The sequence below is a fragment of the Lepidochelys olivacea genome (genome assembly GCF_965140295.1).
Source record: "Lepidochelys olivacea isolate rLepOli2 genome assembly, chromosome: 5".
NCBI lineage: Eukaryota > Metazoa > Chordata > Testudines > Cheloniidae > Lepidochelys > Lepidochelys olivacea.
In genome coordinates, this window is record NC_140415.1 from 61,917,491 (window position 1) to 61,945,432 (window position 27,942).

Here is a 27,942-nt window from a genome sequence, read left to right on the forward strand (position 1 = left end):
GTGTTTTGTACATGTAGATTTCCATTACACTCTACCCACACAACCCACTGACTCAGTCTTCACTGCCGATTATTAACACATTCAGCAGCTTATCCTACAGAGTCCAGTCAGATTGAAACAAAATGGAACCATTACTTTTACATTGTTTCTTTAAACAAAATGTCACTTCATATACTCATTGATTTTATTTACGAATGGGCTACCACTAAGTCCACAGAGTGCAACAAAAAGATTCAGAAGGCTTTGTAAAGGTTACAAATATAGAGCTATTCATATGTACAACATTCAGTCAGTTTGCATAGCAACAGCAGCCCTGCTGATTTTTGCACTCTTCTCCTGTAAAAAAAAAAAAAAAAAAGACAGAAAACACAAAGGACAATGCTATGGTTAAGGACATGAAAACACACCTCATAATACAGAACCTTATCCTGGCTAGTTTTCAGGAGGCTTTCAGTTAAAGGCTTTCTGAAATTCCTTCCCGCCTATACATATCTGTATATAATTATAAAGTACTGGTGCTCTTTTGAAACCCTATCTTTGAGCCCCACATCCCTAAGGAACAAGGAGACAGCTACTTCAGTTGTAATAAAAATATTAAAGATGCAAAATACACAGTTCAGCTTCTATAAACCACATTACATCTAGTCATCACATGGCTACAAACAGTGATGGAATGAGGCTTGTTCCCCCTGCTTGGTTAGGGAATTGAATTTCCCTCATCCCAGGAACACAAAGATCAGTATCTTGGGAGCATTTTGAACATGTAAGGAGCCTCTCATCAGAGGCCATTAACTTTAAACCCCATCTTTGTAGTTATTCAAACTCCGGAAAAAGAAAGAAGGGGAAGTTGGAGAGATGATTGAGAGGAAGGGTATGGGAGAGAAACAGGAAGAAGTGACACAAGAGAAACTTGGCAGAAAAGTAATGGGAAGAGAGAAAGGCGTGCGCGGGAGTGACTGGGGGAGGGAAGGTGACAGGTGAAGGACAGGCTGGGCCGATGACCGGGCGCTGGGCCAAGGAGGATGTTAAACGATATCGTTCTCTGCCCTCGGTGGCCTGCTGCTTGCTCCTGCTGCGGTGGGTGCCGCTTGGCGGGCTCTGTCCCCCGCCCCGAGGAAGGCTGATTAGAAACCGCTCTCGCAGGCGGAGGTGTCCTCAAGCTCCCGGGAGTCTGAGCCGGGCGGCGGCGCTGGGGTGCAGAAGGCGGCGCGCTGGGCTCCGGGGGGCGGCCCGTCCTTCGGGCGGTGTCGGTGCGGGGCGCGGTGGTTCGGCCGGCGGCGGGGCTCCCGCTCGGGGCCGGGGCAGCAGCAGGTCGGGCCGGGCCCCGCACTGCAGAGGCTCCTCTGCAGACGGCGCGCCCAGGGCCGGTGGCTCTGGAAGAGCAGATAGGCGTAGGGGTTCAGCGCGCTGTTGGTCACCGCCACGATGCCGAGCGCGGCCCGCGCCTCCCGCAGCCCGGCCGCGGCCGGGGCCTCCCCGCCGGGCCCGAAGGCCATGCTGAGCTCCAGCACGAAGCGGGGCAGGCGGCAGAGCGCGAACAGGGCGATCAGCACCAGCGTCAGCTGCAGCGTCTTCACCCGAGCCCGGGGCATGGGGCAGCTGGCGGCCGGCAGTCTGAGCAGCAGGGGCCGCGCGGCCGGCAGCCCCAGGCGGCGGCGGCCGCTGCCGCCTACCCCCCGCGCCGCCGGCGGCTTCTCCTCCTGGGCGGCCCAGAGGGCGAGGAGGATGCGGCCGTAGGCCCAGCACAGCAGGCTGACGGGCGCCAAGAAGCCGGTGACGGCCCCGTACACGCCGTAAGCCTGGCCGTGCCAGCGCGGGAGCTGCTCGAAGATGCTGAGGCAGCGGCTGCCCCCGGGGCGGGAGGCGAGCCTGAACACGAAGGCCTGGGGCAGGGCGAGCAGCAAGGCCAGCAGCCAGCCCAGCGCGGCCAGGGCCCGGGCGGGCAGTGGCGGGTCCGCCGGCCGCCTCACCACGTGGTGCCGCTCCAAGGCGATGAGCACCAGCACGTTGGACGAGGCCAGGAGGCCGGAGCCCTGCAGTAGCTTAAGCAGGCGGCAGGCGGCGTCCCCCGCCGGCCAGGCGGCCCCCAGCAGCTCTGCCGCCAGATGCGAGAACAGGGCCAGCCCGCAGCCGTAGAGATCGGCCAGCGCCAGGTGGGCGATGAGGAAATCCATCTTCCGCCGCCGCCGGCCCCGGCCGCAGCAGCCACAGCAGCAGAGGCGATGCAGCACCAGGCAGTTGCCCAGCAGCCCCAGCAGCAGGATGGCGGCCGCGGAGATCACCCGCACCTGCCGGCCAAGGGAAGGCCAGCGCCGGTCCCCGGGGGAGGAGGAAAGATTCAGGCTCCAGCCTGGCTGCAGGGCACTCGAGAGGTTGAGTTCCGGGGAAAATCTGTCTAGGCTGAAAGGGTCTTCCATGGCTCCCAGCAGAGTCCCAGCAAATGGGGGGCTGGAGTCTCGTGCTGGGCAGACCCGGGGTCCCAGGCTCTCAGCGGCCCGGTCCCTGCACGCCTCCCGGCTCGACTCTGCTCTTTGGGATACAAACTTTCTTGGGAAGCAAGAGAAAGGATTGCGCTACTGATGAATGCGCTTCCCGGCGACATATATAGGGGCTTTGCCTGTCATCTGGCACACAGAGAAGGTGGGCTGTTCATGCACACCGCAGCGAGCACGCCTATTATCTCCCCCCACCCCTCGAACCAAACAGCCAATTTCTCCCATACCACCTACTTAGGAACGTCTTCCCCAACCAAGCAATTAGCTTCTCACCCCACCCTAACAAAGCAACTATAGTACCCCTCCCCAACAACACAGTATCCCCACCCCCAGATCCAATCGCAACCATCTCCCCGCATCCCTGCAGTTTAGCAACCATCTCAATTCCCAACACCTGAACCAAGCAACAGTCTTCCCCCCCCATCCCAAAATGAAACAGGTGTGGCCCTCACACGGCCCATACAATCGCCCGCCAGCCTCCATCTCCTCTCCAGCCCTTAACCAAAGTCTTTATTAACGTACCGGCGGTGAACAGATCCGAGCGCAGTCCGAAGTGCCCGCAACACACCTTCACGCTCTCGCTGCCCTGCATCACCCAAAGCCATTTCCACCTCTGAGTTCTGTCTCGAGACTCTGCAGTAAGAGGAAGGGAATCTCGGACGGAGACAGCTCAGGCATCTGACCCGGGTTTTTAAACTGCGGGGCAATTTCAACAATCTTTCATACCAGACAAAATAAAAGGATTCTCAGTTCTGGGCTGTGTGTTGTTATTACACAGCCCCTGAGCGCAGCGTAAACACGAGGAAGTGCTAAAGAAATCAGAAATAAAGGGTAATGTGGCATCTTGTTTTAATCAAAACAAAATGAAGCTAAAGCTGTTCAGGAGTCCCATTTATCAGAAAGCAGCCTGTTGAGCGCTTGCATTCTGTAGTTAGTGTCGTTTCCTGATGAAATACCAATCACCACCACATTGTACTTCCATGGCAATGCTTTGTTCAGGCATCTTTCAAAATATTTTCTTTTTTTCAACAGCAGTTCCTCCCCTTGGTATGATATGAAATATTAACCTAGAAGGGTAGGAAATTGAAAGGTTTTATATAAATGAGCCATTACTCATGTGAACTGGTTTGTGTTTTGATTCAAAGAACAAATCTCTCTCTTACACCCAATCTCTTTTAATAAAATTTCCACCAGATGGCACTTGGCTGCAGGGACGCCTCCATTCAACATAAGATAAAGTGACTCAGAAAATGCTAAAGAAAGGAGCCAAGTTCTTCATAAACTATTGAGAACAAACCAAATAACACAATCGGTTTAAAGTAAAAGGGGGAAATAACTTTTCTCCTTTTGACTCAGAGTTTTTACTTAATCTAATTGACGATACCTATAGCCTTTTGACTCTCAGAGATTAATCTAATTGCATCCTACAGGAGCTGGCAAATTGTGGGTTTGGGACGGATGTCCACACTTTGATAACTAGATACTGCCTTAGGAAATCACAACATTTTTTCAGCATGTATTTATATTTTCATTGGTGCCCTGATCCCATCCCCTCGGTGCTATTCACAGAGATGGGTGTACATATTTCATCGCCTGAAAAATAGACTTAAAGCTCTTCAAAGATAGACACAGCCACAAACAACATTGGGGGCCAAGTGAAAAAAGAAATGTCCTTTCAGTCATGAGGTGCCATCCATTTTCTTTTCAAAGTACATGAAAAGTAAAACTCTCGAATAAACAAGAATAGCACCATCATATTTGAACCAAACGTCTTCTATACTTACACTACCCACGTGACTTTGATTCACTTTAACCTGATAGTCAAAGGACATAAAAAAATATTGTAGCTATGCTGCAGAAGAACACGGTAATCAAGGGTCCTATCTTATGTAGGCCATTGACTTCAAGGCCTGTTGAGGACACTCCACCCATCACCCATCTGGCCCCCAGTGAGAGAAGGCATCGAGTAATTCAGCTGTACAGTACCCAACCAGGCATCAGATGCAAACTGCACTTGGAAATAGGAACCTATCTAAGACCATTCTGCAAAGAGCAGGAAGGGGTCTGAGCTGGATGAACATCCCAATGTGAGAAAATGCTGTGAATTATCAATCATAGGAAGATCCAACCTGTCCCAGTCAGAAGGAAAGCTGTCCACTTGTTTGCTCTCAGGTGCGATTCAACTAGTTAATTTTACTGACAGTACCTTTGCTTCTGTTATTTCCTGTACATGTAGTATGTGGTTAATGAGACAGTCAAATGCTCTTCAGGTTCGGTGACTGTTATAATTAAGGGGTATGTTCACAGTTAACTCAGAAGCCCCTGGGAGGAAGGGGTTGTATAATTAAGTACCTCCTCCTAGTTGGATGATAAATTATCTGTGAGCATATGACCTGTGAGAGGTTACTGCTACCTTTCTGTGTTGAGGAATGTATTACATGTACACCGCTGCTCTATTGGGGCACTAAATAAATAGTTTTTGAACATTTCAAATATATACTGTACCAGTAAAATGATAAGACATTTATTTGGCTTTGTAAAATGTTTAGGTGTAATTAAAAATAACTCATTAGTAGATCAGTACAAAACTTATCAGATGCATATATGGAAATAAAATGGCCTAGTATCAAGGAGTATTACCAATTATGGTAAAAGAGCTCACTAGTGTGCCAACTTTTTTAAAAAAGGGGGGTTTGAAACCATTACTGTCAGGAGATTTCCCACAAGATGTGGATCTGTAACAAGCAGGCTGGATTGATTTAAATAAAAGGGATTTAAAGCACCATTTTCAATCCTGATTTAAATCAGCAAGCAGGAAACTGTGACTAAAAACAAGGATTTTAATCATGTTTTGCATTTTACTTTTAGTTTTTTCCTAAAGAAAGGTTGATTCTCATTAGTTGGTAACCACTAAAACATGTTGATTTGCAACTAAATATAGCCTTTATGCTAAATTTGGTGCTTCCTGTTTCTAACTAGGAGTATACACTATAGTTATACACATTTATTTAAGCAGTTGTATAGCTTAACTTACATTTATTCAGATACTTAATTTTTGCATTTTTATTGTATTAGAAAACAGTGAATGATCCATTTCTTATTATTAGATGATTATTATTAGAAGCCTGGGAAACAAGCAGGGAGAACTGGAAGTCCTGGCACAGTCAAGGAATTATGATGTGATTGGAATAACAGAGACTTGGTGGGATAACTCACATGACTGGAGTACTGTCATGGATGGATATAAACTGTTCAGGAAGGACAGGCAGGGCAGAGAAGGTGGGGGAGTTGCACTGTATGTAAGGGAGCAGTATGACTGCTCAGAGCTCAAGTATGAAACTGCAGAAAAACCTGAGTGTCTGTGGATTAAGTTTAGAAGTGTGAACAACAAGGGTGATGTCGTGGTGGGAGTCTGCTATAGACCACCGGACTATGGAGGTGGATGAGGCTTTCTTCCGGCAACTAATGGAAGTTACTAGATCGCAGGCCCTGCTTCTCATGGGAGACTTCAATCACCCTGATATCTGCTGGGAGAGCAATACAGCGGTGCACAGACAATCCAGGAAGTTTTTGGAAAGTGTAGGGGACAAGTTCCTGGTGCAAGTGCTGGAGGAACCAACTAGGGGCAGAGCTCTTCTTGACCTGCTGCTCACAAACCAGGAAGAATTAGTAGGGGAAGCAAAAGTGGATGGGAACCTGGGAGGCAGTGACCATGAGATGGTCGAGTTCAGGATCCTGACACAAGGAAGAAAGGAGAGCAGCAGAATATGGAGCCTGGACTTCAGAAAACCAGACTTTGATTCCCTCAGGGAACTGATGGGCAGGATCCCCTGGGAGAATAACATGAAGGGGAAAGGAGTCCAGGAGAGCTGGCTGTATTTCAAAGAATCCTTATTGAGGTTACAGGGACAAACCATCCCGATGTGTAGAAAGAATAGTAAATATGGTATGGCTTAACAGTGAAATCCTTGCTGATCTTGAACACAAAGAAGAAGCTTAGAAGAAGTGGAAGACTGGGCAAATGACCAGGGAAGAGTATAAAAATATTGCTCGGGGATGCAGGAGTGAAATCAGAAGGCCAAATCACACTTGGAGTTGTAGCTAGCAAGGGATGTTAAGAGTAACAAGAAGGGTTTCTTCAGGTATGTTAGCAACAAGAAGAAAGTAAAGGAAAGTGTGGGCTCCTTACTGAATGACGGAGGCAACCTAGTGACAGATGATGTTGAAAAAGCTAATGTACTCAATGCTTTTTTTGCCTCTCTTCACAAACAAGGTCAGCTCCCAGACTACTGCACTGAGCAGTACAGCATAGGGAGAAGGTGGCCAGCCCTCTGTGGAGAAAGAAGTGGTTCAGGACTATTTAGAAAAGCTGGACGAGCACAAGTCCATGGGGCCGGATGCGCTGTATCCGAGGGTGCTAAAGAAGTTGGCGGATGTCATTGCAGAGCCATTGGCCATTATCTTTGAAAACTCATGGCAATCGTCCGAGGTCCCGGACAACTGGAAAAAGGCTAATGTAGTGCCCATCTTTAAAAAAGGGAAGGAGGAGGATCCGGGGAACTACAGGCCAGTCGGCCTCACCTCAGTCCCTGGAAAAATCATGGAGCAGGTCCTCCAGGAATCAATTCTGAAGCACTTAGAGGAGAGGAAAGTGATCAGGAACAGTCAGCATGGATTCACCAAGGGCAAGTCATGCCTGATTAATCTAATTGCCTTCTATGATGAGATAACTGGCTCTGTGGATGAGGGGAAGCAGTGAACGTGTTATTCCTTGACTTTAGCAAAGCTATTGATACGGTCTCCCACAGTATTCTTGCCAGCAAGTTAAAGAAGTACGGGCTGGATGAATGGACTATAAGGTGGATAGAAAGATGGCTAGATCATCGGGCTCAGGGGGTAGTGATCAATGGCTCCATGTGTAGTTGGCAGCCGGTATCAAGTAGAGTGCCCCAAGGTTCGGTCCTGGGGCCGGTTTTGTTCAGTATCTTCATTAACAATCTGGAGGATGGCGTGGATTGCACCCTCAGCAAGTTTGTAGATGACACTAAACTGGGGGGAGTGGTAGATATGCTGGATGGTAGGGATAGGATACAGAGGGCCCTAGACAAATTAGAGGATTGGGCCAAAAGAAATCTGATGAGGTTCATCAAGGACAAGTGCAGAGCCCTGCACTTAGGACAGAAGAATCCCATGAACTGCTACAGACTAGGGACTGAGGGGTTAGGCAGCAGTTCTGCAGAAAAGGACCTAGGGGTTACAGTGAATGAGAAGCTGGATATGAGTCAGCAGTGTGCTCTTGTTGCCAAGAAGGCCAATGGCATTTTGGGATGTATAAGTAGGTGCATTGCCAGCAGATCGAGTCACGTGATCGTTCCCCTCTATTCGACATGGTGAGGCCTCATCTGGAGTACTGTGTCCAGTTTTGGGCCCCACACTACAAGAAGGATGTGGTGTGGAAAAATTGGAAAGAGTCCAGTGGAGGGCAACAAAAATGATTAGGTGGAGACTTATGAGGAGAAGCTGAGGGAACTGGGATTATTTAGTCTGCAGAAAAGAATGAGTGTGGATTTGATAGCTGCTTTCAACTACCTGAAAGGGGGTTCCAAAGAGGATGGATCTAGACTGTTCTCAGTGGTAGCAGATGACAGAACAAGGAGTAATGGTCTCAAGTTGCAGTGGGGGAGGTTTAGGTTGGATATTAGGAAAAACTTTTTCACTAGGAGGGTGGTGAAGCACTGTAATGGGTTACCCATGGAGATGGTGGAATCTCCTTCCTTAGAGGTTTTTAAGGTCAGGTTTGACAAAGCCCTGGCTGGCATGATTTAGTTGGGGATTGGTCCTGCTTTGAGCAGGGGTTTGGATTAGATGACCTCCTGAGGTCCCTTCCAACTCTGATATTCTATGATTCTCTGGCTTGTGCACTGCTGCCTCACTCTAGGTGTCCACCTAATTCCTTGAGCAATCCCTGAACTGTGGAATACAGGCAGATAAACACCAATCTCGCATGCAGGGCCCAATCCACTTGGCATACTCAGAGGCTGCCTGCCTAGATCAGGGCCCATTCAAAATCTGTCTGGAGGAAGAGGTGCCACTACTGTCACCCACCTTATAACTTTTAGCACAGTGGGTAGAGCACTTAACTGGGATGTGGTGACCCAGATTCAGGTTCCTTCTCTGCCTGAAAGGGAGCAAGAATTTGAAGAGGGGGTCTTCTAGTTCTCAGGACAGTGCTCTAACCACTGAACTATGGGATATTCTGATGTGGGGATGCCACATGTACAACTAAAGGCCACCAGGCAGTCACCCCTTCTGACCCACCACTGCACCTCCTGCTCCAGCCATAGTATGTGGAGGCAGGCATCTGACTCATTCTCACAAAAAACTACTTAGGAACCTAAGCCACCTGACTCCAGGAGACAGGTTTCCATTCATGGATCGCTAAGGAGAGATAGGCACCTTCCTGCAGCCTGGATGTAGGTGTCTATCTCTGTGAGGGGAGAGGTTAACCCAATCAAGGTCCAGATACCCCAAAGGAAGAAGAGGAGGTTTAAACTCTAAAAATAACCATTTAAGCTAAATGATTGCATACTGTATTATTGTACTATAAACGTGTATCAGGTAAGTCTTTTGTGAAACTTACAATGTTCTGAATGTGATGGTCATTATGAAATATTTATACAGACTGTGGTTGTAAATGTATGCATTTGTGTATATAGAAAACTGTGCTCATAATCAGTACTATACCTCACAGCAAGGCAGTGAGCTGTCAAGCCGGGAGGGGCACCACCAAAACCAGTTGTTTACATAAAACCAGCTTCAAATAACTATCCATTGTCCAACCCAGCAGAAAACAACAATGAACCATTACAGGTAATGGAAATACACTGAGACAAACTTGACATTGAAAAGAACATCCCAGCTCTGAAGCCAAGAGGGAATTTCCCCACTCTGAATAACCAAAGGTAACCATAGACTGTGGGCATGTCTACACTACAAAGTTAAGTTGATGTAAGGTAGCTTACACTGACCTAAATATGCAGGTGTACACACTGCAGTGCTCCTCCACCGCTTTAATGCGCCTGCTAAACTGACATAATAAAACTCCCTGGACAAGAGGCATTAAGCATATCGCAACGTCCTTAGAGCGATGCAGTGTCAGTGTAGATGCTACGTGGCTTATGTTGCCATAAGGGACCTCCAGGAGGTGTCCTACAATGCTCACCATGACCACTCTGGTCGCCATTTTGAACTCTGCTGCCGTGCAGTCAGGTACACAGGTGAATGCCCCTTCCCCTTTAAAGCCCCGGGAAGTTTTGAAAATACTCTTCCTGTTTGCTTGACCTGGAGAGCAATTGCCCAGCTGAATATGCTGCCTCCACTCAGCAAACTCACTCCTGCCTGGAGTACTCGAGAGGTGGTGAATCTCCTGGATCTGTGGGAAGAGGAGACTGTGCAGTTACAACTCTGCTTCAGCCACAAGAACTTTGATGTCTGTGGCCAGATGGCTCAGGGTATGGTGGAGAAGGGCTATGACAGGGACATGCTGTAGTACTGCATAAAAATCAAGGAGCTGAGGCAGGTGTACCAGAAGGCAAGGGAGGCAAATGGCCGCTTTGGTACAGAGCTGCAGACACACCACTTCTACAGGGAGCTGCAGTCCATCTTTGGCAGTGACCCCATCTCCACTGCTAAGAGCCCCTTGGATACTTCAGGAAGGCTGGAGTCACTGGCAACCAGAGTGAACCCAGAGGACAACATGCTGGGCAAAGAAGTGGAGGCAGAGAAGGATGGGGGACAGGAAACAGGGTGATCTGGTGCATAGGCACCGACTCTGTGGGTGCTCTGGGGCTGGAGCACCCATGGGGAAAAATTAGGGGGTACTCTTCACCCAGCGGCAGCCAAGCTCCCCCCCATGCCCACCTCTTCCACCTCCTCCCCTGAGCGCGCTGCTTCCCCGCTCATCCGCCTCCCTCCCAGCGCTTCCCGCCCTGCCACTTGGAGGGAGGGGGAGAAGCGGGAACGTGGTACACGCAGGGAAGGAGGTGGGGAAGAGGCGGTGATTTGGGGAAGGAGTCGGAAAAGGGGCAGGGCGGGTGCGGAGTTGGGGCAGGGACTTTGGGGAAGGGGTTGGAATGGGGGAAGGACAGAGGTGTGAGGGGGCGGGGCAAGGGTGGAGTTGGGGCAGGGCCGTGCGGGGGGAGGGGGGGATCGAGTACCCACCGGTGGGAGCATAAGTCGGCACGTATGATCTGGTGGTGTGGTGAGCCAGGAACGCTTTTTGACTCCTGGAAAATCTAGCCATTCCTAGCCGTCCAGCACTGGCAAGCCTGAGGCATGGGCAGGAACCTCTGGTAAGTACTCATTCTGCTTCAATAATGCAGGGACCCATCTGCTCGTGTACTACTTTTTTAATCAGGCTACAAGAAGTAGTGAATAACCAGTGCAGGAATAGTTTCTATCTGCTTCTCATTCCTCTCTACAGCTTGAGAGAGGGGACCCTGCAGAAAAGTTTGTTTATGCACACTGAGATGTCCCGGGAATCCTCCATAGAGATCTCGAGGGAACTTTCTTGGGGGTGATCTCCAATCCTCTCCTGAAGTTTTCCTGGGAGGGCTGCCTTGTTTCTTCCCCCATGGTATGAAACTTTGCCATGCCACTCAGTGATTAGTTCGCAGGGACCATAGCAGCACACAGGGCAGCAGCATACAGTGCCGGTCTGAAGCCACATGCATGCAGGAGCTGGACCATTGCAGCCTTGGTTAACCTCAGGAGTGAGATAGCAGCTGCAGTCACCCCAGCCTGTGAAAAATGGTGCCAGTATTCAGTGCAGTAGCCCTATGCACTGGTACTGATACCCTCATGGCTACCCCACACCTTTGTCCTAACTCACCATGGCTGGGACTACCACCATGCTGTGTGAGTGCCAACGGAAAGTGAGAAAGATGTGTTTGTTACTCGTTTGGGTTAAGGGTGTAAGTGCACTGACAATAACACCTCTGTTATTGTTTCTTTAGTAGCTGCAGATGTGCCTTTGACTGTCTCCCACACAACAGCAGAGCACCTCACCCAGCTAAGGAAAAGAAACTGGAGAAGTAAGGAAGAAATGTTTAAGGAGGTGCTGCAGGCATCTGGTGCTTCGAATTGTGAGCAGAGAGCACGGAGGGAGGCAATCAGTGACAGATTGCGGAGGGATAGTCAGGATAGGAAACAGGCAGGAACAGAGGATAACACTGCTCAGGGAGCAAACAGACACGTTGCGGTTTCTGACTGAACTTCAGTCTGAACACATCTGTGCCTGCCTCCCTCTGCAGCCCATACAGAACTGCTTTCCTGCACTTTCCCGCAACAGCCCCCTCCCCTATTCCTCCTTTCCTCTGGGGCCTCAGCAGCACATTGAGAGCTGGACATACACCCAGCTCTGAGAGCCTCACTGGCAAATGTGCTTGGCATTTTCCTTTTTCTTCCCCCTTAAAGATACTTTTCCCTGTGTGTGTGAAATTTATGTTACCAATACATAAATAGGTTTGCATGGGTATGGAATAAAACTGAATTTATGGAAAGTGAATGAATCTTTATTATTATCCAGCATATGGTGACTATTGCTGACATTCAGAGACAATACCAATAGGTGCATTTGCAGTGTTATATTAGCACATGCCAGGGGGGTAAAGGGGCTCCAGCTTGCTTGGCCCCTGTCCCTGGCAGTCAAGCCTGGGCAGGGAGCAGGCCACCTCCCAGCCAGGCTCTCTCAGGCAGAAGTGGCTCTGTCCCGCTCCCCACCCAGCTACCAGAGAGAGCAGCTGAATGTGACAGAGGGAGGCGCGGGGTAATGTGGAGCGGGGAGAGCACAGCGGCCTTGGGCTGGCCACAGGGTGGGGTGGGGGAGGCACTGGGCAGAGGAGACACCTAGGGAGGTCGTGTCCTCCCCTTTAGATTGTACCCCCCAAGTATGGGGAGGCATGAGTCATCTATGCCAATGGCCCATTCTTAAAATGCTCCTTCAAGCCTCCCTAATCCAAATAGCTCCCCATTGAGTCCCTTTTACAGCCCTGGTATCTGATAGTCGCACCACTCCATGCTCCACCCCTGAGGAAACTTCTCCTTTGATTCATATATATTATGAAGGACACAGTAGGTAGCTATAACCATGGGGATATTTTTCTCACTGACGTCTAACCTGCAGAGGAGACAGCACCAGGGCCTCTTTAAGTGGCCAAAGGCACATTCTACAGACATTCTGTGCCTGCTGAGCTTGTTGCTGAAGCGCTCCTTGCTGCTGTCATGGTGGTGAGCGTACAACCACAAGAGCCACCGGAGCAAGGGGTAGGCAGGTTCTCCCAGGATTACTATTGGCATTTCCATATACCCAATGGTAATCCTCTGTTCTGGAAAGAAAGTCCCTGCATGCAGCTTTGTCATGTTCATCAAGTACCTTCCTTGATTAGCCTGCATTGATGTCAGTGAAATGACCCTGGTGACCCATTAGCACTTGCAGGCCATAGAAAAGTAGCCCTTTCTGTTTGTTGGATCATATTAAAGAAGTTCTGTATTAAAATCACAAATGAGTTTGATTCCCCATAGTTTAAATTCCAGGGTATTACTAAATAAGAGGTCTCTTGGTTTTTGCTCTCTTGTTTTTACTGTTTCTCTCCCTCTCTGTGTGAAACTTGCAAGCTGCTAATTGTGTTAGTACATTCTAAGACAGAGTCTGTTCTCAAAGCAATACTTTGTAACAACAACTACTCACACAGAGAGAGACTCAAAGCAATACTCTGTAACAACAGAAACAGCACCCAGAGACTCCCCGCCCTTTTGTTGTATTCATCTCGCTTTGTTAACAATTGTGATTAAAATAGAGATAGAGGATGTATGTGGATGGATGCTTGGTGTGGATAATAACTGAATGATCAGGGAGGTGCCAGCCTAAGAATCCAGTGTCCATCGGCCGAAGAAGGTATCAAGTGGAAACAACCAGAGGACCCTCGGAGGGCAGACTGGAATCCACCCAACAGCCTCAAGGATGGGAGAACCGAAGAACAAGATAATATCTGGCAGCACGGAGCCAACAGGAATGTGCTATCTGCTGATTGATTCAGCAACAGCATGATGAAGCAATTCCCATAGACTGGCATAGGAATAAATTCCTATAAAAATGGACTCTAGAAAGTGAGAACTTTGGGGTCTGATTCTGCAAACCAACTTCCAGGAGCATCAGATGAGCATCTGACAAGGCCCTGCTTCCTCCTTGTGTCCAGGCCACCTGGCCAGTGGCTTGGCACGAGCAACTCTAAGGCTGGTAACTATGAGAACAACCTTGCAGAACCTGTGTGTGTGTATGAATGAACGTGTGAATAAATATGAAATTGAATGGAATGTTATAGCTATAACTAACTGCTTACTATGATTCTTTCTGTATTCACAATAAATGTGGCATTTTGCCTTTCCCCCTTTAATAAGATCCTGCTGGTTTTTATTTTATTGGTATAACATGTTGATGTACTCCATCTCAAGGTAGTCTGGAGCCAAAATGGGGATATGTGTGCCATCTATCACCCCACCCAATTAGGGAATCCCATTGCTCCAAAACCATCCATTATTTCATGCACATTGCCCAGAGTCACAGTCCTTTGTATCAGGAGGCAATTAAAGGCCCTGCACACTTGCATCACTACAACCCCCAGAGTGGATTTCCTCACTCCAAACTGATTCTCAACTGATTGGTAGCAGTCTGGCATTGCCAGCTTCCTTACAGCAATCACCACTTGCTTCTCCACTGTTAGTGCAGCTCCCATTTTGGAGTCCCTGCGCTGGAGGGTTGGGGCAAGCTCTGCACACAGTTTCAGGAAGGTGACTTTGTGCATCCGAAAGTTCTGCAGCCACTGCTCGTCATCCCATACCTGCATAACAATGTGATCCCACCACTCAGTGCTTGTTTCTCAAGCCCAGGACTGATGGTCCACCATGTCCAGCTGCTCTGTGAATGCTAACATCAATCTTGAATTGTTTCTGTCCATGACACAAAACAGGGCAGATACCATGGCATCATCAGAGTTGCAGCTCATGAAATACTACAGGATCAGGCATGTTGTGTTCATAACTCTCATCACAATACTGGAGAGCAGTGCAGGATCCATGCTTTCTGACAGAGGTGGTAGGCAGGCACCTACAGGGGTGCAGGGACTGTTGAAAAGCAGCATAAAATGTACTAGGAAGGCCATGGAATGATGGGATGCAGAAAGCTGCATCATCGGACACTGAACCTGCCACCATGAGGCATTGCAAACCCATCCCAGAATGCCCTGTGGCAGATGGTGGCCAGTTGCACAGTGAGATAGCTATCCACAGTGCACTGCTCTTTGTGTTGATGCAAGAGCTGTTCATGTGGACATGCTCCACCGACACAAGAAGCATAGTTTGGACATGCACCAGTGGTTTAAATACAGCAGTGGCTGTACATCATCGTAATTTAAGTTGACGTAACTCTGTAGTGTAGACAGGCTGTGAGAGAGAGAAAAGAAGGAAAAAGCCTGTTAAAAGCAGGCTTGGAACAGAAGTTTTTTATCCAGAACTTGAGGGACAGTTTTGACTCTTGAGGTGGGACGCTGTTCATGAATACTGGATCCTTCCTTTAGCTAGGAATACTCTGGAAAACTGTTTTAAGGCAATAGAAAACGTAACAACATAAGAACGGCCATACTGGGTCAGGTGAATGTGCCATCTAGCCCCATATCCTGTCTTTTGACAGTGGTCTGTACCAGATGCGTCAGAGGGAATGAGCAGAACAGGGCAATTTTGAGTGATTCATTCCATTGTCCAATCCCAGCTTCTGGCAGTCAAAGGTTTAGGGACACTTGAGGCATGGACTTGTGTCCCCTGACTATCTTGGCTAACAGTCTTTGATAGACCTATCCCCCATGAATTTATCTAGCTCTTTTTTTAACCCAATTATACTTTTGCCTTCACAACATCCCATAGCAACAAGTTCCACAGCTTGACTATGCATTATGTAAAAAAGTACTTCCTTTTGTTTGTTTTAAACCTGCTATTAATTTCATTGGGTGACTACTGGTTCTTATGCTATATGAAGGGGTAAATAACACTTCCTGATTCACTTTCTCCATATCACTCATAATTGTATAGACCTCTATCATATTCCCCCTTAGTCCTCTCTCTTCCAAGCTTTCAGCAGCTTCAGTCTTTTTAATCTCTCCTTGTAGGGGTATTCCATACCCATAATAATTTTCATTGCTCTTTTCTGCACCTTTTCTAATTCGAATATATCTTTTCTGAGATGAGGTGACCAGAACTGCATGCAGCATTCAAGGTGTGGGCATACCATGGATTTATATACTACAATTATAATATTTTCTTTTTTATTATCTATTCCTTTTTTCTATCTATTCCTTTCTTAATGGTTCCTAACATTTTGTTAGCTTTCTTGACTGCCGCTGCACAGGGTGCATGCTTTCGGAGAAATATCCACAATCACTGCAAGATCTCTTTCTTGAGTGGTAACAGCTAATTTAGACCCCATCACTTTGTATGGATAGTTGGGATTATGTTTTCCAATGTATATTACTTTGCACTTATCAACATTTAATTTAATCTGCCATTTTATTTCCCCATCACCCACTTTGTGGGATCCTTTTGTAACTCTTCACAGTCAGCTTTGGACTTAACTATCCTGAGTAATTTTGTATCATCCACAAACTTTTTACCTCACCATTTAACTGCTTTTTCAGAGCTTCTACATCCGTAGTGGCTAGGATGGTGTTTTCTGGAAGATCATCAAAGGATTGTAGTTTCCTCAGGAGGTCAGTGATGTCTCGAAGATAGCTGGGAGTGCTGGTAGCATAGGGCCCAAGGAGAGAGTCTACATAGCCAGACAATCCTGCTGTCAGGGTGCCAATGCCTGAGATGTTGGTGCATCCAGGATTCCCAGGTTTATGGATTTTGGGTAGGAGATAGAATACCCCTGGTTGGGGCTCTAGGGGTGTGTCACTGTAGATTTGTTCCTGTGCTTCTTCAGGGAGTTTCTTGAGCAGATGGTGTAGTTTCTTTTGCTAATCCTCAGTGAGGTCAGAGGGTAATTGCCTGTAGAATGTGGTGTCAGAGAGTTGTCAAGCAGCCTCTCGTTCATATTCTGACCTATTCATGATGACTACATTACCTCCTTTGTCAGCGTTTTTTATTATGATGTCAGAGTTGTTTCTGAGACTGTGGATGGCGTTGTGTTCTGCATGGCTGAGGTTAAGGGGCAAGTGATGCTGCTTTTCCACAATTTCAGCCCGTGCACGTCGGCAGAAGCACTCTATGTAGAAGTCCAGTCTGTAGTTTCAACCTTCAGGAGGAGTCCTCTACACCAACATGCCACACAGAGATGGACTACAAGCCGTCAGGAACAGTATCCCGGATAATGTCATGGCAAACCTGATGGCTGAACTTTGTGACTTTGTCCTCACCCACAGCTATTTCAGATTTGGGGACAATGTATACCTTCAGTTCAGCGGCACTGCTATGGGTACCCGCATGGCCCCACAGTATGCCAACATTTTTATGGCTGACTTAGAACAACGCTTCCTCAGCTCTCGTCCCCTAATGCCCCAACTCTACTTGCGCTACATTGATGACATCTTCATCATCTGGACCCATGGAAAAGAAGCAAGCCCTTGAGGAATTCCACCAGGATTTCAACAATTTCCACCCCACCATCAACCTCAGCCTGGACCAGTCCACACAAGAGATCCACTTCCTAGACACTACAGTGCTAATAAGCGATGGCCACGTAAACATCACCCTATACCAGAAACCTACTGACCGCTATACTTACCTACATGCCTCCAGCTTCCATCCAGGACACATCACACAATCCATTGTTTACAGCCAAGCTCTAAGATACAACCACATTTGCTCCAATCCCTCAGACAGAGACAAACAACTACAGGATCTCTATCAAGTGTTCTTAAAACTACAATACCCACCTGGTGAAGTGAAGAAACAGATTGATAGAGGCAGAAGGGTACCCAGAAGTCATCTGCTACAAGACAGGCCCAACAAAGAAAGTAACAGAACGCCACTAGTCGTTATCTACAGCCCCCAACTAAAATCTCTTCAGCACATCATCAAGCATATACAACCTATCCTGAAGGATGATACCTCACTCTCACAGATCTTGGGAGACAGGCCAGTCCTCACTTACAGACAGTCCCCCAAACTGAAGCAAATACTCACCAGCAACTACACACCGCACAACAAAAACACTAACCCAGGAACCAATCCCTGGAACAAACCCCGTTGCCAAGTCCGTCTGCATATCTATTCAAGGGACACCATCAGAGGACCTAACCACATCAGCCACACCATCAGGGGATTGTTCACCTGCACATCTACCAATGTGATATATGCCATCATGTGCCAGCAATGCCCCTCTGCCATGTACATTGGCCAAACTGGACAGCGTCTATGCAAAAGAATAAATGGACACAAATCTGACATCAGGAATTATAACATTTAAAAACCAGTAGGAGAACACTTCAATCTCCCTGGTCACTCAATAACAGACTTAAAAGTGGCCATTCTTCAACAAAAACACTTAAAAAACAGACTCCAATGTGAAACTACAGAACTGGAATTAATTTGCAAACTGGACACCATCAAATTAAGCCTGAATAAAGACTGGGAGTGGATGGGTCATCACAAAAAGTATTTTTGCCATACTAATTGCCCCCTACTGTTACTCACACCTTCTTGTCAACTGTTTGAAATGGGTCACCCTCATTACCACTACAAAAGTGATTTTTCCTCCTTTGGTGTTCTACTGTTAATTGAATTCTCTCATTAGACTGACCCCCCACTTGGTAAGGCAACTCCCATCTTCTCATGTACTGTATATATATATCTGCTACTGTATTTTCCACTCCATGCATCTGATGAAGTGGGTTCTAGCCCATGAAAGCTTATGCCCAAATAAATTTGGTAGTCTCTAAGATGCCACAAGGACTCCTCATTGTTTTTGCTGATACAGATTAACATGGCTACCACTCTGAAAATTGTATAGGTTAGCTTTCCCTCACTATTTCATCTTTGAATCGGTGTTTTTTTCTCTTAAATAAACTTTTTATTTTCTTCCAAAGCAGATCTCTGGTTTTCAAATGGTGTGGACTGTGTGTGCCAAAGTAAGTGATATCGATGGGGCTGGTTTCATGCTTCCAGGTGTGACAAACCAGGGGGGAATGGTTTGAATGTCTGGTAATGAAGAATTACAATGAATTTGGGGTAGGTTTACCATATGTCGATTGGGGTGTTCCTGGACATTGCCTCTTTTTTTACTGTTCACCCTCAGTCCCAGCAGATTTTCCAAAAAACAGGCAGTGTCCGGGGGTTTTGCAGAACAATCATTGCAGCTCAGAAAGAGCTCTGATTGGTCCGCTTCCCTACTGGTCCCTCCCTGCATCCACAGCTGATTGGTCCATTCCCCTGCAGCCACAGCTCCTGGATCCCACCTATCCAGGACCTGGCTCCTAGGCCTGGGGAGGGGGCCCCACAGGGAGGCACTGACTGATGGCTGGCACTGTGTCCTGGGCTTGAACCAGCCGCCCTTCCACCAGAAGAGACACAGCCCCCTACCTCCAGTGAGTACTCCCGCCACAGATACCCGCTCCAGTACCCCCCAAATACTCCTCCCAGTACACACATACCCCTCCAGCATCCCCAAGTACCCCCTCCAGCACCTCCAACTGTATGTCCCCTCTAACTCCCCTGCCCCTCTGGCAGTGTCCTCTTTTTGTGAACCTGAAATATAGTAACCCTAATTTGGGGAGACTCAGGACTGAAAGTCCTTTTGGTGTCACCCTGCAGAGGGTAACAAGACTGGTGAAAGCCTGAGTGTGCTTGTGGGCTGGCTACTGGTGTCAAGAAATTGAACCACAACTGCACAGTATGAAGACCCCCAAAGTTACAGGGCAGGCAATAAGAGAACCCCTTACCAGTCCGGGTAGTCCCCAAAATGTGTCAAGAGGGGCTTAACACATACACCTGACATTGGCATCTCTGCTTGGCTAGTTTAGGTGTCTCCCTGTCTAACTTTTGTGGATAGCATTCTACAGCACCTATGTCATAAATATAAAGGGAAGGGTAACCTTTAAAATCCCTCCTGGCCAGAGGAAAACTCCTCTCACCTGTAAAGGGTTAAGAAGCTAAAGGTAACCTCGCTGGCACCTGACCAAATGACCAATGAGGAGACAAGATACTTTCAAAGCTGGAGGTGGGGGAGAAACAAAGGGTCTCTGTCTGTCTATATGCTGCTTTTGTCGGGGATAGACCAGGAATGGAGTCTTAGAACTTTTAGTAAGTAATCTAGCTAGGTATGCGTTAGATTATGATTTCTTTAAATGGCTGAGAAAAGAATTGTGCTGAATAGACTGACTATTTCTGTCTGTGTGTCTTTTTTGTAATGTAAGGTTTTGTCTAGAGGGATTCTCTATGTTTTGAATCTAATTACCCTGTAAAGTATCTACCATCCTGATTTTACAGAGGGGATTTCTTTACTTCTATTTACTCCTATTTCTGTAACCCTTCTGCCTGTCAGAGTTGGCAGCAACAAGGGCTGGGTTCAATATATAGGGGATCCATTCCAATAACACAATGCAAACCGGCTCAAGCCCCCACCCAGTGACCTGGGACAAATATATACCACCCTCGCTGGGCGCCTCCCAGAGGCAATACTTCCCCTCTCGCAAGCACATAGTCTGAGTGTAGCAAAAAGCCTTTTAATAACAGAGAGAAACAATGTGGCATTATGTTGGGGAAACACCACCAACAGGATTCATAACACAACCCATGAGCAAAAAACCCACCCCAAGCAAATTGGGGCACGCCCCTTTCCCTTTGGTTCTTGAGTCCGGCAACCCCAAATCACCCAAAGTCCCAAAAGTCCAGTGACCCAAAAGTCTCTGTCCCTGGTCAGGGCAGCCCCAGAGTTCGAAAGTTTATCTGTGGAGCTTTACCTCCCAACCTGGGTGGAGATGGGATGGGGGTAAGAGGCACCTAACATGATCTGAAGCTGACTGCCCCACAGCTCCATAGGCCTCCGCTCCGCTCTGCCGCCCCACGAACTCCTTCGCTCAGCTCCGCGGCCCACAAGCAGCTCCCGCCATCCCACGAACTGCTCCACCAGCCGGTCCACAAACTGCTCCGCATCCCACCAGCAGCTCACGCCGTCCTATGAACTGCTCCACCAGCCTGTCCACAAGGTACTCCAGCCGTCCCGCAAACTGCTCCACACTATATCTTCAGGCTCCCCCACTACTTAACACAACGCTCAGTGATTTCAGCTCTTAGTCAGTTCACCTTGTGGTAGTGGAGCCTCAGTGCTAGTGCACTATTAGCCCAAAGTGAGCTCAGCAGCCTGTAACAAGACTCCTAATAGGATCAAAATTAGCTCTGATATTCCACAGTGGAGAGAGGAGGAAGTGCAATTAGCATGTAAGGCCCTCACCAAGGGGCCCATACCACCAAGTATTAATACTTATCCCCAGCCTCTCTCCATTCACAGAGTTTTAAAACCCATGACCCTTGCCTAGCGAGTTCTACTTAGTTGATGGTGAGTCCCTCCATCATAACAAAAGGCCAAGTACAGTTCCAAGCACAGTTCCCATAATCAGGGTAACAACAATTTATTCTTCCTGCCCCAATAACAGAGACACTGGGGATTCCACAGCAGCCAAAGTGACCATTTGGGCAGCTATGGCCTCATTCTAGGTGGGATGGGTGTGCCTATGCAAATGAGATCAGCCCCTGAAGTTCTTTTCCACAACTTGCCACACCTCACCACCAGATGTCAGGGTGGAGCTCATCCTGACACTGCTTACATTTCTATTAAAAGTCTTCTTGTAAGAAAACTGAATGCTTTTTCATTGTTCTCAGATCCAAGGGTTTAGGTCTGTGGTCACCTACGCAAATTGGTGAGGCTTTTTATCCAACATTTCCCAGGAAAGGTGGGGGGTGCAAGTGTTGGGAGGATTGTTCATTGTTCTTAAGATCTAAGGGTCTGGGTCTGTAGTCACCTAGGCAAATTGGTGAGGCTTTTTACCAAACCTTGTCCAGGAAGTGGGGTGCAAGGTTTTGGGAAATATTTGGTGGGAAAGACATTTCCAAACAGCTCTTCCCCAGTAACCAGTATTTGTTTGGTGGTGGTAGCGGCCAATCCAAGGACAAAGGGTGCAATATCTTGTACCTTGAGGAAGTTTTGACCTAAGCTGGTAAGGATAAGCTTAGGAGGTTTTCATGCAGGTCCCCACATCTGTACCCTAGCGTTCAGAGTGGGGGAGGAACCTTGACAACCTATCTCTCCATTTCATTTTATAGGGAGCCTAGGCACCTAACTCAGGCTTTGTGGATTGTGGTTTTGTTCCTGTGATTTTCTATGTGCCTAAAAGTTAAGCACCACAATGCTCAGTGATGTGTTATCTGAATCCCTTTATAGATCTGGGCCTATGTCCTTTAAGATTTTAGAATTAGTAGATCTCATCTTCTAATTTTTATTCATAGATTGGAAGAGGAAAATAAGCTTTTCTATTTTTTTCAGCTCCAAATTAGTTTCTTAACTTTGAATGAACTAGTCACTCAAGTGAATAAATTGAAATGAAAAAAAATTCTCTGCATCTGCAGAAGAGGCCATTGCTATCAAAAGTTGGTTTAGTACTTCAGCAGACTCTGGTTCCAGGTACTTAGCCCGTGACTTCCATCATTCAGGGGTTTGACTTTCTTTAAAATTTCAAGAGCAAACAGATCCTACTTCATATTATGTTTTTATTTAATTTAGATTATGTCAATAGATTATAATAAGTTTATGCGTTAACATAGGTTGCCAATTATATAATTAATTTTAAATAGGCTTATTTTGGAAAAAAAAAACCTGTATTCAATTTAAATTTTAAAAAAATCATTTTTTATTTAAAAAGTCCTCGATTTTTATCCACATTGGTAACAAATGGGTTTGGGAGAGTTTTTCACTGTATTATTGTAGCTGCACCTGAATCCAGTCAACATCATCAGCTATGAAAGTTTCAAGTCTAAAGCTGAATTTCTAGGCTGTTAGCACTAAGTGGCTTTGTCCCTCTTTCTTAAAGTAACATGTTCCAAGGGCCTTGATGCTGCAAATAGTGATGCACGCGACGTGCTTTATACAGGTGAGTAGTCCCAAGGACTGAAACTTGTCACCCCTGACTTCAGTCGCCCTATCTGGTGAGAGACCAATGTACCTACAGAACCCAAGAGATGCCCCACCTCTACGGTCCGCAACAGTGAATCCCAATGAAATGATGTGATGTGATATTTACAAGACAGCGGGGGCCGGGGGGGTGGGGCGGAACCAACCCAGCCCCTTAGGACAGGTCTGTCACTGCTGAAAGTAAGGGGAGGGGCTCACATGTCCGCTACCGGCTGAACAGACATGGATAATGGCGCTTCCCCACGGGCTTCTGGATGGCAGAAGTCTCCCCCTCTGAATTTCTGCTCTTTCATTCCAAACGGCTTGCGAGCGAGCAGCGCCAGCAAGGGCCGCGCATACTCTGCTTCCTCGCCCCACTGGCCAGATGCGACCCTCACATCTCCCTGCCGTGCCAGTCCACAGCGTTCAGCGCGCAGTACTCAGTCTCCCCGCTAGGGGGCAATGGAGACTAGCTCCATCGCCGGGATTCCCGCGAGTCACGCAGGATATGGGCTCGTCACGTGTCACGTGGCGCTCAGGGCTCCAATAGCCTGGTAGGTCTCTGGTCACGTGTTACTTCGCAGCCCTTCTGTGGTGGAAGAGTGTCTCGCCGCTGCCGGACCCTTACCTGGGTGCGTAGAAGCCCGTTCTAGTGGCGGAGAACGCGTGGCGCGTGTTCTGTTATGCGACCTATCAGAGTCTGAGCGGTCGCAGTGCTTGCCGGGAGTTATAGTCTGTGCTCGAGCGCGGCGGTTGCCGGAAGTTGTAGTCTCCCGAGGCGGTGGGCCCTGAGGCTGGCTGCGGCGGCGCAGCGATGCCTCGCGGCCCGGTTGTGCGTGACGCACGTTGGAAGAGGGGCTGTCTGCAGGGTAGTGACGGCTGGGCTCCAGAGCGCGCTGAGGCAGCGCTGCCGTCATGATCAGTCAGCGCCCTAGGTTGTGCGCGTGACTCCCCGCTCCTCCGCCCGGTCCAGAGCTCTGTCCGCTCTGTCAGCTGCGGGGCTCGCGCCAGGCGCGAACGCCAACGGCTGTTAAATGTGGGGCTCGTGAGCCCCGTCGCGGCTGCGAACCGTGGGCCGAGCCCGGCCGGGGAACTGACGGAGCGGGCTCTGCCCGGGTGCTCCCGCTTCGCGCGAGGCCCCAATTGTGCCGGCACCGTTGTGTCCCCTCCGCCGGCCAGACCCAGAGAGCTCCCGCCCGCGCCTAGCCCTTGAGCCTTGAGCATGGGGGCCCGGGCGATGGCGCTCCCTGTTTTCTGCTCAGGCGGTGGGAGTCGGGGTGGGGCTGAGGCCACGCTCCCCTCGGCCTGGCAGGGCTGCGGGGCAGGAGATGCTGGATGGAAATTTGAGGGCGCGGGCCTGCCCCGAGGAGCGGCCAGAAAACTAGAGCGCCCACAGCGGCTGGTGGAGGGGGAAGCTGGCTCGGCCACTCCTCTTTCCGTAGCACTTCAGTGGCTGGGGGTTAACTGGTAGCTGAGTGTTTTGAGGAGAGAGCTGCTGCTCCTGGCGGGGGCTAGGAAGCGCTCCAGCCAGGCACAGAGAGGATGAGGAGGAAGGATACCAGAGGAAGGCTGGAGTGGAGTTTTCATTAGGTTTCTGTCATGCGATGTGGAATCCCCCCTCTCTGCTGCTCCCAGTGGGCAAGGAGCCTGCCTCCTCCCATCTGTCAGAGCCAGAATATCCACTTCCAGCTAGTTCTTCCCATGCTCACCACCAGCTCCCAGCTGAGAGTCGCCATTAGAGGGCTGAAAAAAGGGTCTAATTATAGTTTGCCCTTGGCAAGAATCCCTTGGCTCTCTCCCTCAGTGCTAGAAACCCTTCCTCGGCCACAGTGCTTCTTAACAGACTTATACTCAGATTCAAATGGTCAGTCTCAAGGGCTTTCTCTGGAGGACCTGCTGTTTGTTGGGACAGTTTTGGTCCTGCAGTTAATTGTAAGCACATATGCTAGTATTTACATATCTGCCTGATTGTGCCTCAAAGTGACATTTAATGTTTAAATGTTCGCACTTGCCCCAGCTATTAAATGTGGGTGCCAAAACATGCCAGCAAAATCAGAGGCTGAGCTGAAGCCTTTTTAAGTCTGAATCAAACTTGGGTGCATGCCTACATTTAGGCAACCAAATACATGTGGCCTGATTGTCAGAGGTGTTCAGCAGCTAAAACTCCCATCAATCTTGGTGGGAGTTTTGGGTGCTGATCATCATGCAGAATCAGGCACCTTCGTGAGGATGAGAATGCCTAATTGTAGGCACTGTATTTGAAAATTTTGGCCTCTGTGACTTGCTGAAGGTTACATACTGAATCAGTGATATTAGAGATCAGGAGTTTACAGTTCACAGTCTTCAGAATATTTTGTACTATGCTTATTTACAAAGCAAGCTGTGAAAGAAGTGAGTAATTCTCAGGATAATGTATTCCTGTGACTAATAATTACGATAAAATCTTAGCTAGAAATAGAAACATGGCATGAGCTGAAACACAAATGGATGGGGCTGCCTGAAGGAGCCGTACTGCTATTAGATTTATGCATAATCAGCTTGTAAGTAGCCTGGAAAGTACCATGGTGTTTACACCAGCCTGCAGGGGCTGTGACATGCATATTTGATTTAGAATTATTTGTTTGCCATGCGTGAATTAACATAGGAATGTTATAAAAAACTTCTAAATGCTGTTTTAAATGAGTGTGACTCCACAATGCCTTCTGGAGAAGGCAGCTATGAGATAATTATAAGGAGTAAAGAAGCAAACAACTCTTATCTTCTGTTATCAGCCCAGCCAAAGCCTTCCTCTATTCAGTTCTTGCAAAGTTCACTTCAGCCATGTTGTGTCCCACACAAAGACTGCCTTTTTTTGCTGTTCAGACCAGTTCCACTGTCTTTTAGAAAGCCTTTTTCAGTAAAGAAGCACTTATCAGAGCTGATACTTAGAGGAGGCCTGGATGTGATGGAGCTATAGAGGGAATTGGTGCTGCTCTCATTACTTTGCAACTTCATTTCTTCATCCATTCTTCATCTCCGTCATGCTCTAGTATGGATCTAAGGTACTGATGTGACTTGATGTGTTGCTGAGGAGCTACATTGCTTTTATCCCATTTAGAGCTTGATTCTGTCCCACTTTGGTTACTCCCCTCTACCCTCCCTTGTGCCCATTCTTCTCTGTACATACAAAGACTTTTTTTTTAACTTTGTTTTTCTTTTGCATGTAAACTTTAACCCTTTTATTTTTTAAAATCCGTGTATATCCCCAACCTGGACATGATCTAAAAAATAGTTTTAGCACATTTGTTTTTGTTTATATGGAGTTTTTTTGGGGGATTGGCATAAATGAATTAAAAGAGGTTTAGAATCTAAGTCTCATTTTGCCCCAACTGCAGTGTTGCTGTTACCCAAGCCCTCAGTCTAGTAATGAACTTTTAATTAAGAGGTACCATGACATTTGTTCTTTTATCTAACAGACTGGATATACATTGTTATGAAGCAGGGATGTTTTATTAATATAATACAGATATATTTTCATCAAAACTTTTGCTTATGATATTTTGGTTAAATATCTTTATGAATGACTTGGTAACCAAAGTGTCCTTGTTTAGAAACCCTAAACTTTAATTGTTTTATAAAGTGGCTTTTTACTATTTTAACTAAAGGACATGGATTTGCACAGCTCAGTTGAAACACCTGATAAAGTGAAGGCTGATGCTCCTGTATATGCTGGTAAGGAAGAAGACATAAAACAGTCCCAAAGAATAACAGCTAGTGTCCATGACAGAGAAGTTGTCGTTTTCTACCATGAAGGGAAATTTTATGCCATGGACCGTTACTGTTACCGTAAGATTGTTTGCACTCTTCATCTTGGTGTTTATGTAACAATTTTAAAGTAAGCTAGTGTGAGTGTTGACTCTAATTCCATATTCCACTATGTTTCAGATGCAGGAGGTCCTTTACATCTTGGAGAGATAGAGGTATGTAACATTCTAAAAATAACACACACAATTATTCAGAATCTTTTTACATTTTAATACCAATTTTATATTATTCTCTCACTTTGGGCTAAATAATGTTCTTGGTAACACTGCAGTAATTCTACTGGAATCAGTGGGGTTACTTTGGATTTACACTGGTATAGCTGAAAGCAAAATTTGGCCCTCTCTCTCTATAATGGACCACTATCTTTAACAGTCCTTAATTTTTCAATGTCCACAATGCTCTCAACTCCCTGCTGGCTTGAGGGACAGGAGGCCAAGTTCAGGTACTTTTGAGACAAATAGTTTAATAATCATTTATTATTAGGCACTTACTAGAGACACTTACTTTATAAAACACTGACAGCATGCTTTGTGTTTGCACATCATAGAGAGATGTGGTGTATGTCAAAATGTGAGTAAGTAAAAGCATCTCCAGTCACACTGTTGAAAATAAAAAATGGCTATTATCTTTATTATCTGGAGTCTGAAAGAATCCCTGTCATCTATGCACACACATCCCATTATGATAGATTATTGCCAGTTAGGGGCATTATGGGTTTTCCTCTGAATCTTCTGACATTGGTCACTGTTGCAAACAGGCTATGCTAGCTGGATCAGTAATCTGATTTGGTATTCCAGTTGTTAATTTTAAAAACAGAACCTGGTGTTCCTGCCATGGCAGTACAGGGCATTAAAACTAGTCCACAAAGCTGTGTGTTGGTCTAGAGATATTTCATTAGAGGAAGAGGAAGATTTGTGGGTTGTCCTAATTTTTTCCCCAGGATGTCAATGGACAGCCCTGCATTATTTGCCCTTGGCATAAGTATAAAATTACGTTGGCAACAGGAGAAGGATTAGATCAAGCCGTAAACCCTACAGAACCATCAGCAACACCAAAATGGCGATCAAAAGGAATAAAGCAAAGAACTCACAAGGTTACTGTAGACAATGGAAGTGTTTATGTGACTCCTTCTGACTTATCTATCAGCTGTGACTCTGATTACTATGCTGATAAGTACAAAAAGACTGGAAGTTCTGATATGAAAAAATAATGCACATCCTGAACTTCAAAATCAGTGGCCATAATGAAAAATATCAGTGTGTGTGTATATAAGGCATCATCAGTATATCAGGATGATATGCAGATTTTTTCTAGATGTTAATATAATGAAATACCAGTGTTAATCTTATTGCTATTAGAGCATTAAGTAATGTAGAAATGAGTAAGATCATAAACAAAAGTTCAAGACCCTCTTTAGAATGAGTTAGCATTGTG

The 27,942-nt window shown here is 47.1% G+C and overlaps 2 protein-coding genes across 3 annotated transcripts; one reads left to right on the forward strand and one right to left on the reverse strand.

Moving 5' to 3' along the window:
* Positions 1-170: 170 nt before the first annotated feature.
* Positions 171-23,454, reverse strand: GPR150 (G protein-coupled receptor 150). The gene is made up of 2 exons (XM_084628235.1): positions 23,333-23,454; positions 171-3,562 (listed from the first exon to the last, which is right to left on the reverse strand). The coding sequence occupies exon 2, from the start codon at positions 2,415-2,417 to the stop codon at positions 1,125-1,127; it is 1,293 nt and encodes a 430-aa protein (XP_084484361.1). The 5' UTR covers positions 2,418-3,562; positions 23,333-23,454; the 3' UTR covers positions 171-1,124.
* On the forward strand, positions 23,190-27,942 carry RFESD (Rieske Fe-S domain containing). Of its 2 annotated transcripts, none has more exons than XM_084628237.1 (4): positions 23,190-23,336; positions 26,349-26,529; positions 26,629-26,663; positions 27,449-27,942. In XM_084628237.1, exons 2-4 carry the CDS (start codon positions 26,352-26,354, stop codon positions 27,716-27,718), a joined length of 483 nt encoding a protein of 160 aa, XP_084484363.1. In that variant the 5' UTR covers positions 23,190-23,336; positions 26,349-26,351; the 3' UTR covers positions 27,719-27,942. The 2 variants fall into 2 exon arrangements, with proteins under 2 accessions (XP_084484363.1, XP_084484362.1); XM_084628236.1 differs by lacking the exon at positions 23,190-23,336 and adding an exon at positions 25,617-25,745.

What these genes read in the sequence shown, in the direction of transcription:
- GPR150 (XM_084628235.1), bottom strand. Translation starts at nt 2,417, where the DNA reads ATGGAAGACCCTTTCAGCCTAGACAGATTTTCCCCGGAACTCAACCTC.
- RFESD (XM_084628237.1), top strand. Translation starts at nt 26,352, where the DNA reads ATGGATTTGCACAGCTCAGTTGAAACACCTGATAAAGTGAAGGCTGAT. An exon ending in CATGGACCGTTACTGTTACC is followed by an intron (nt 26,530 to 26,628) that starts GTAAGATTGTTT and finishes ACTATGTTTCAG; the next exon opens with ATGCAGGAGGTCCTTTACAT. An exon ending in TACATCTTGGAGAGATAGAG is followed by an intron (nt 26,664 to 27,448) that starts GTATGTAACATT and finishes TTTTTTCCCCAG; the next exon opens with GATGTCAATGGACAGCCCTG.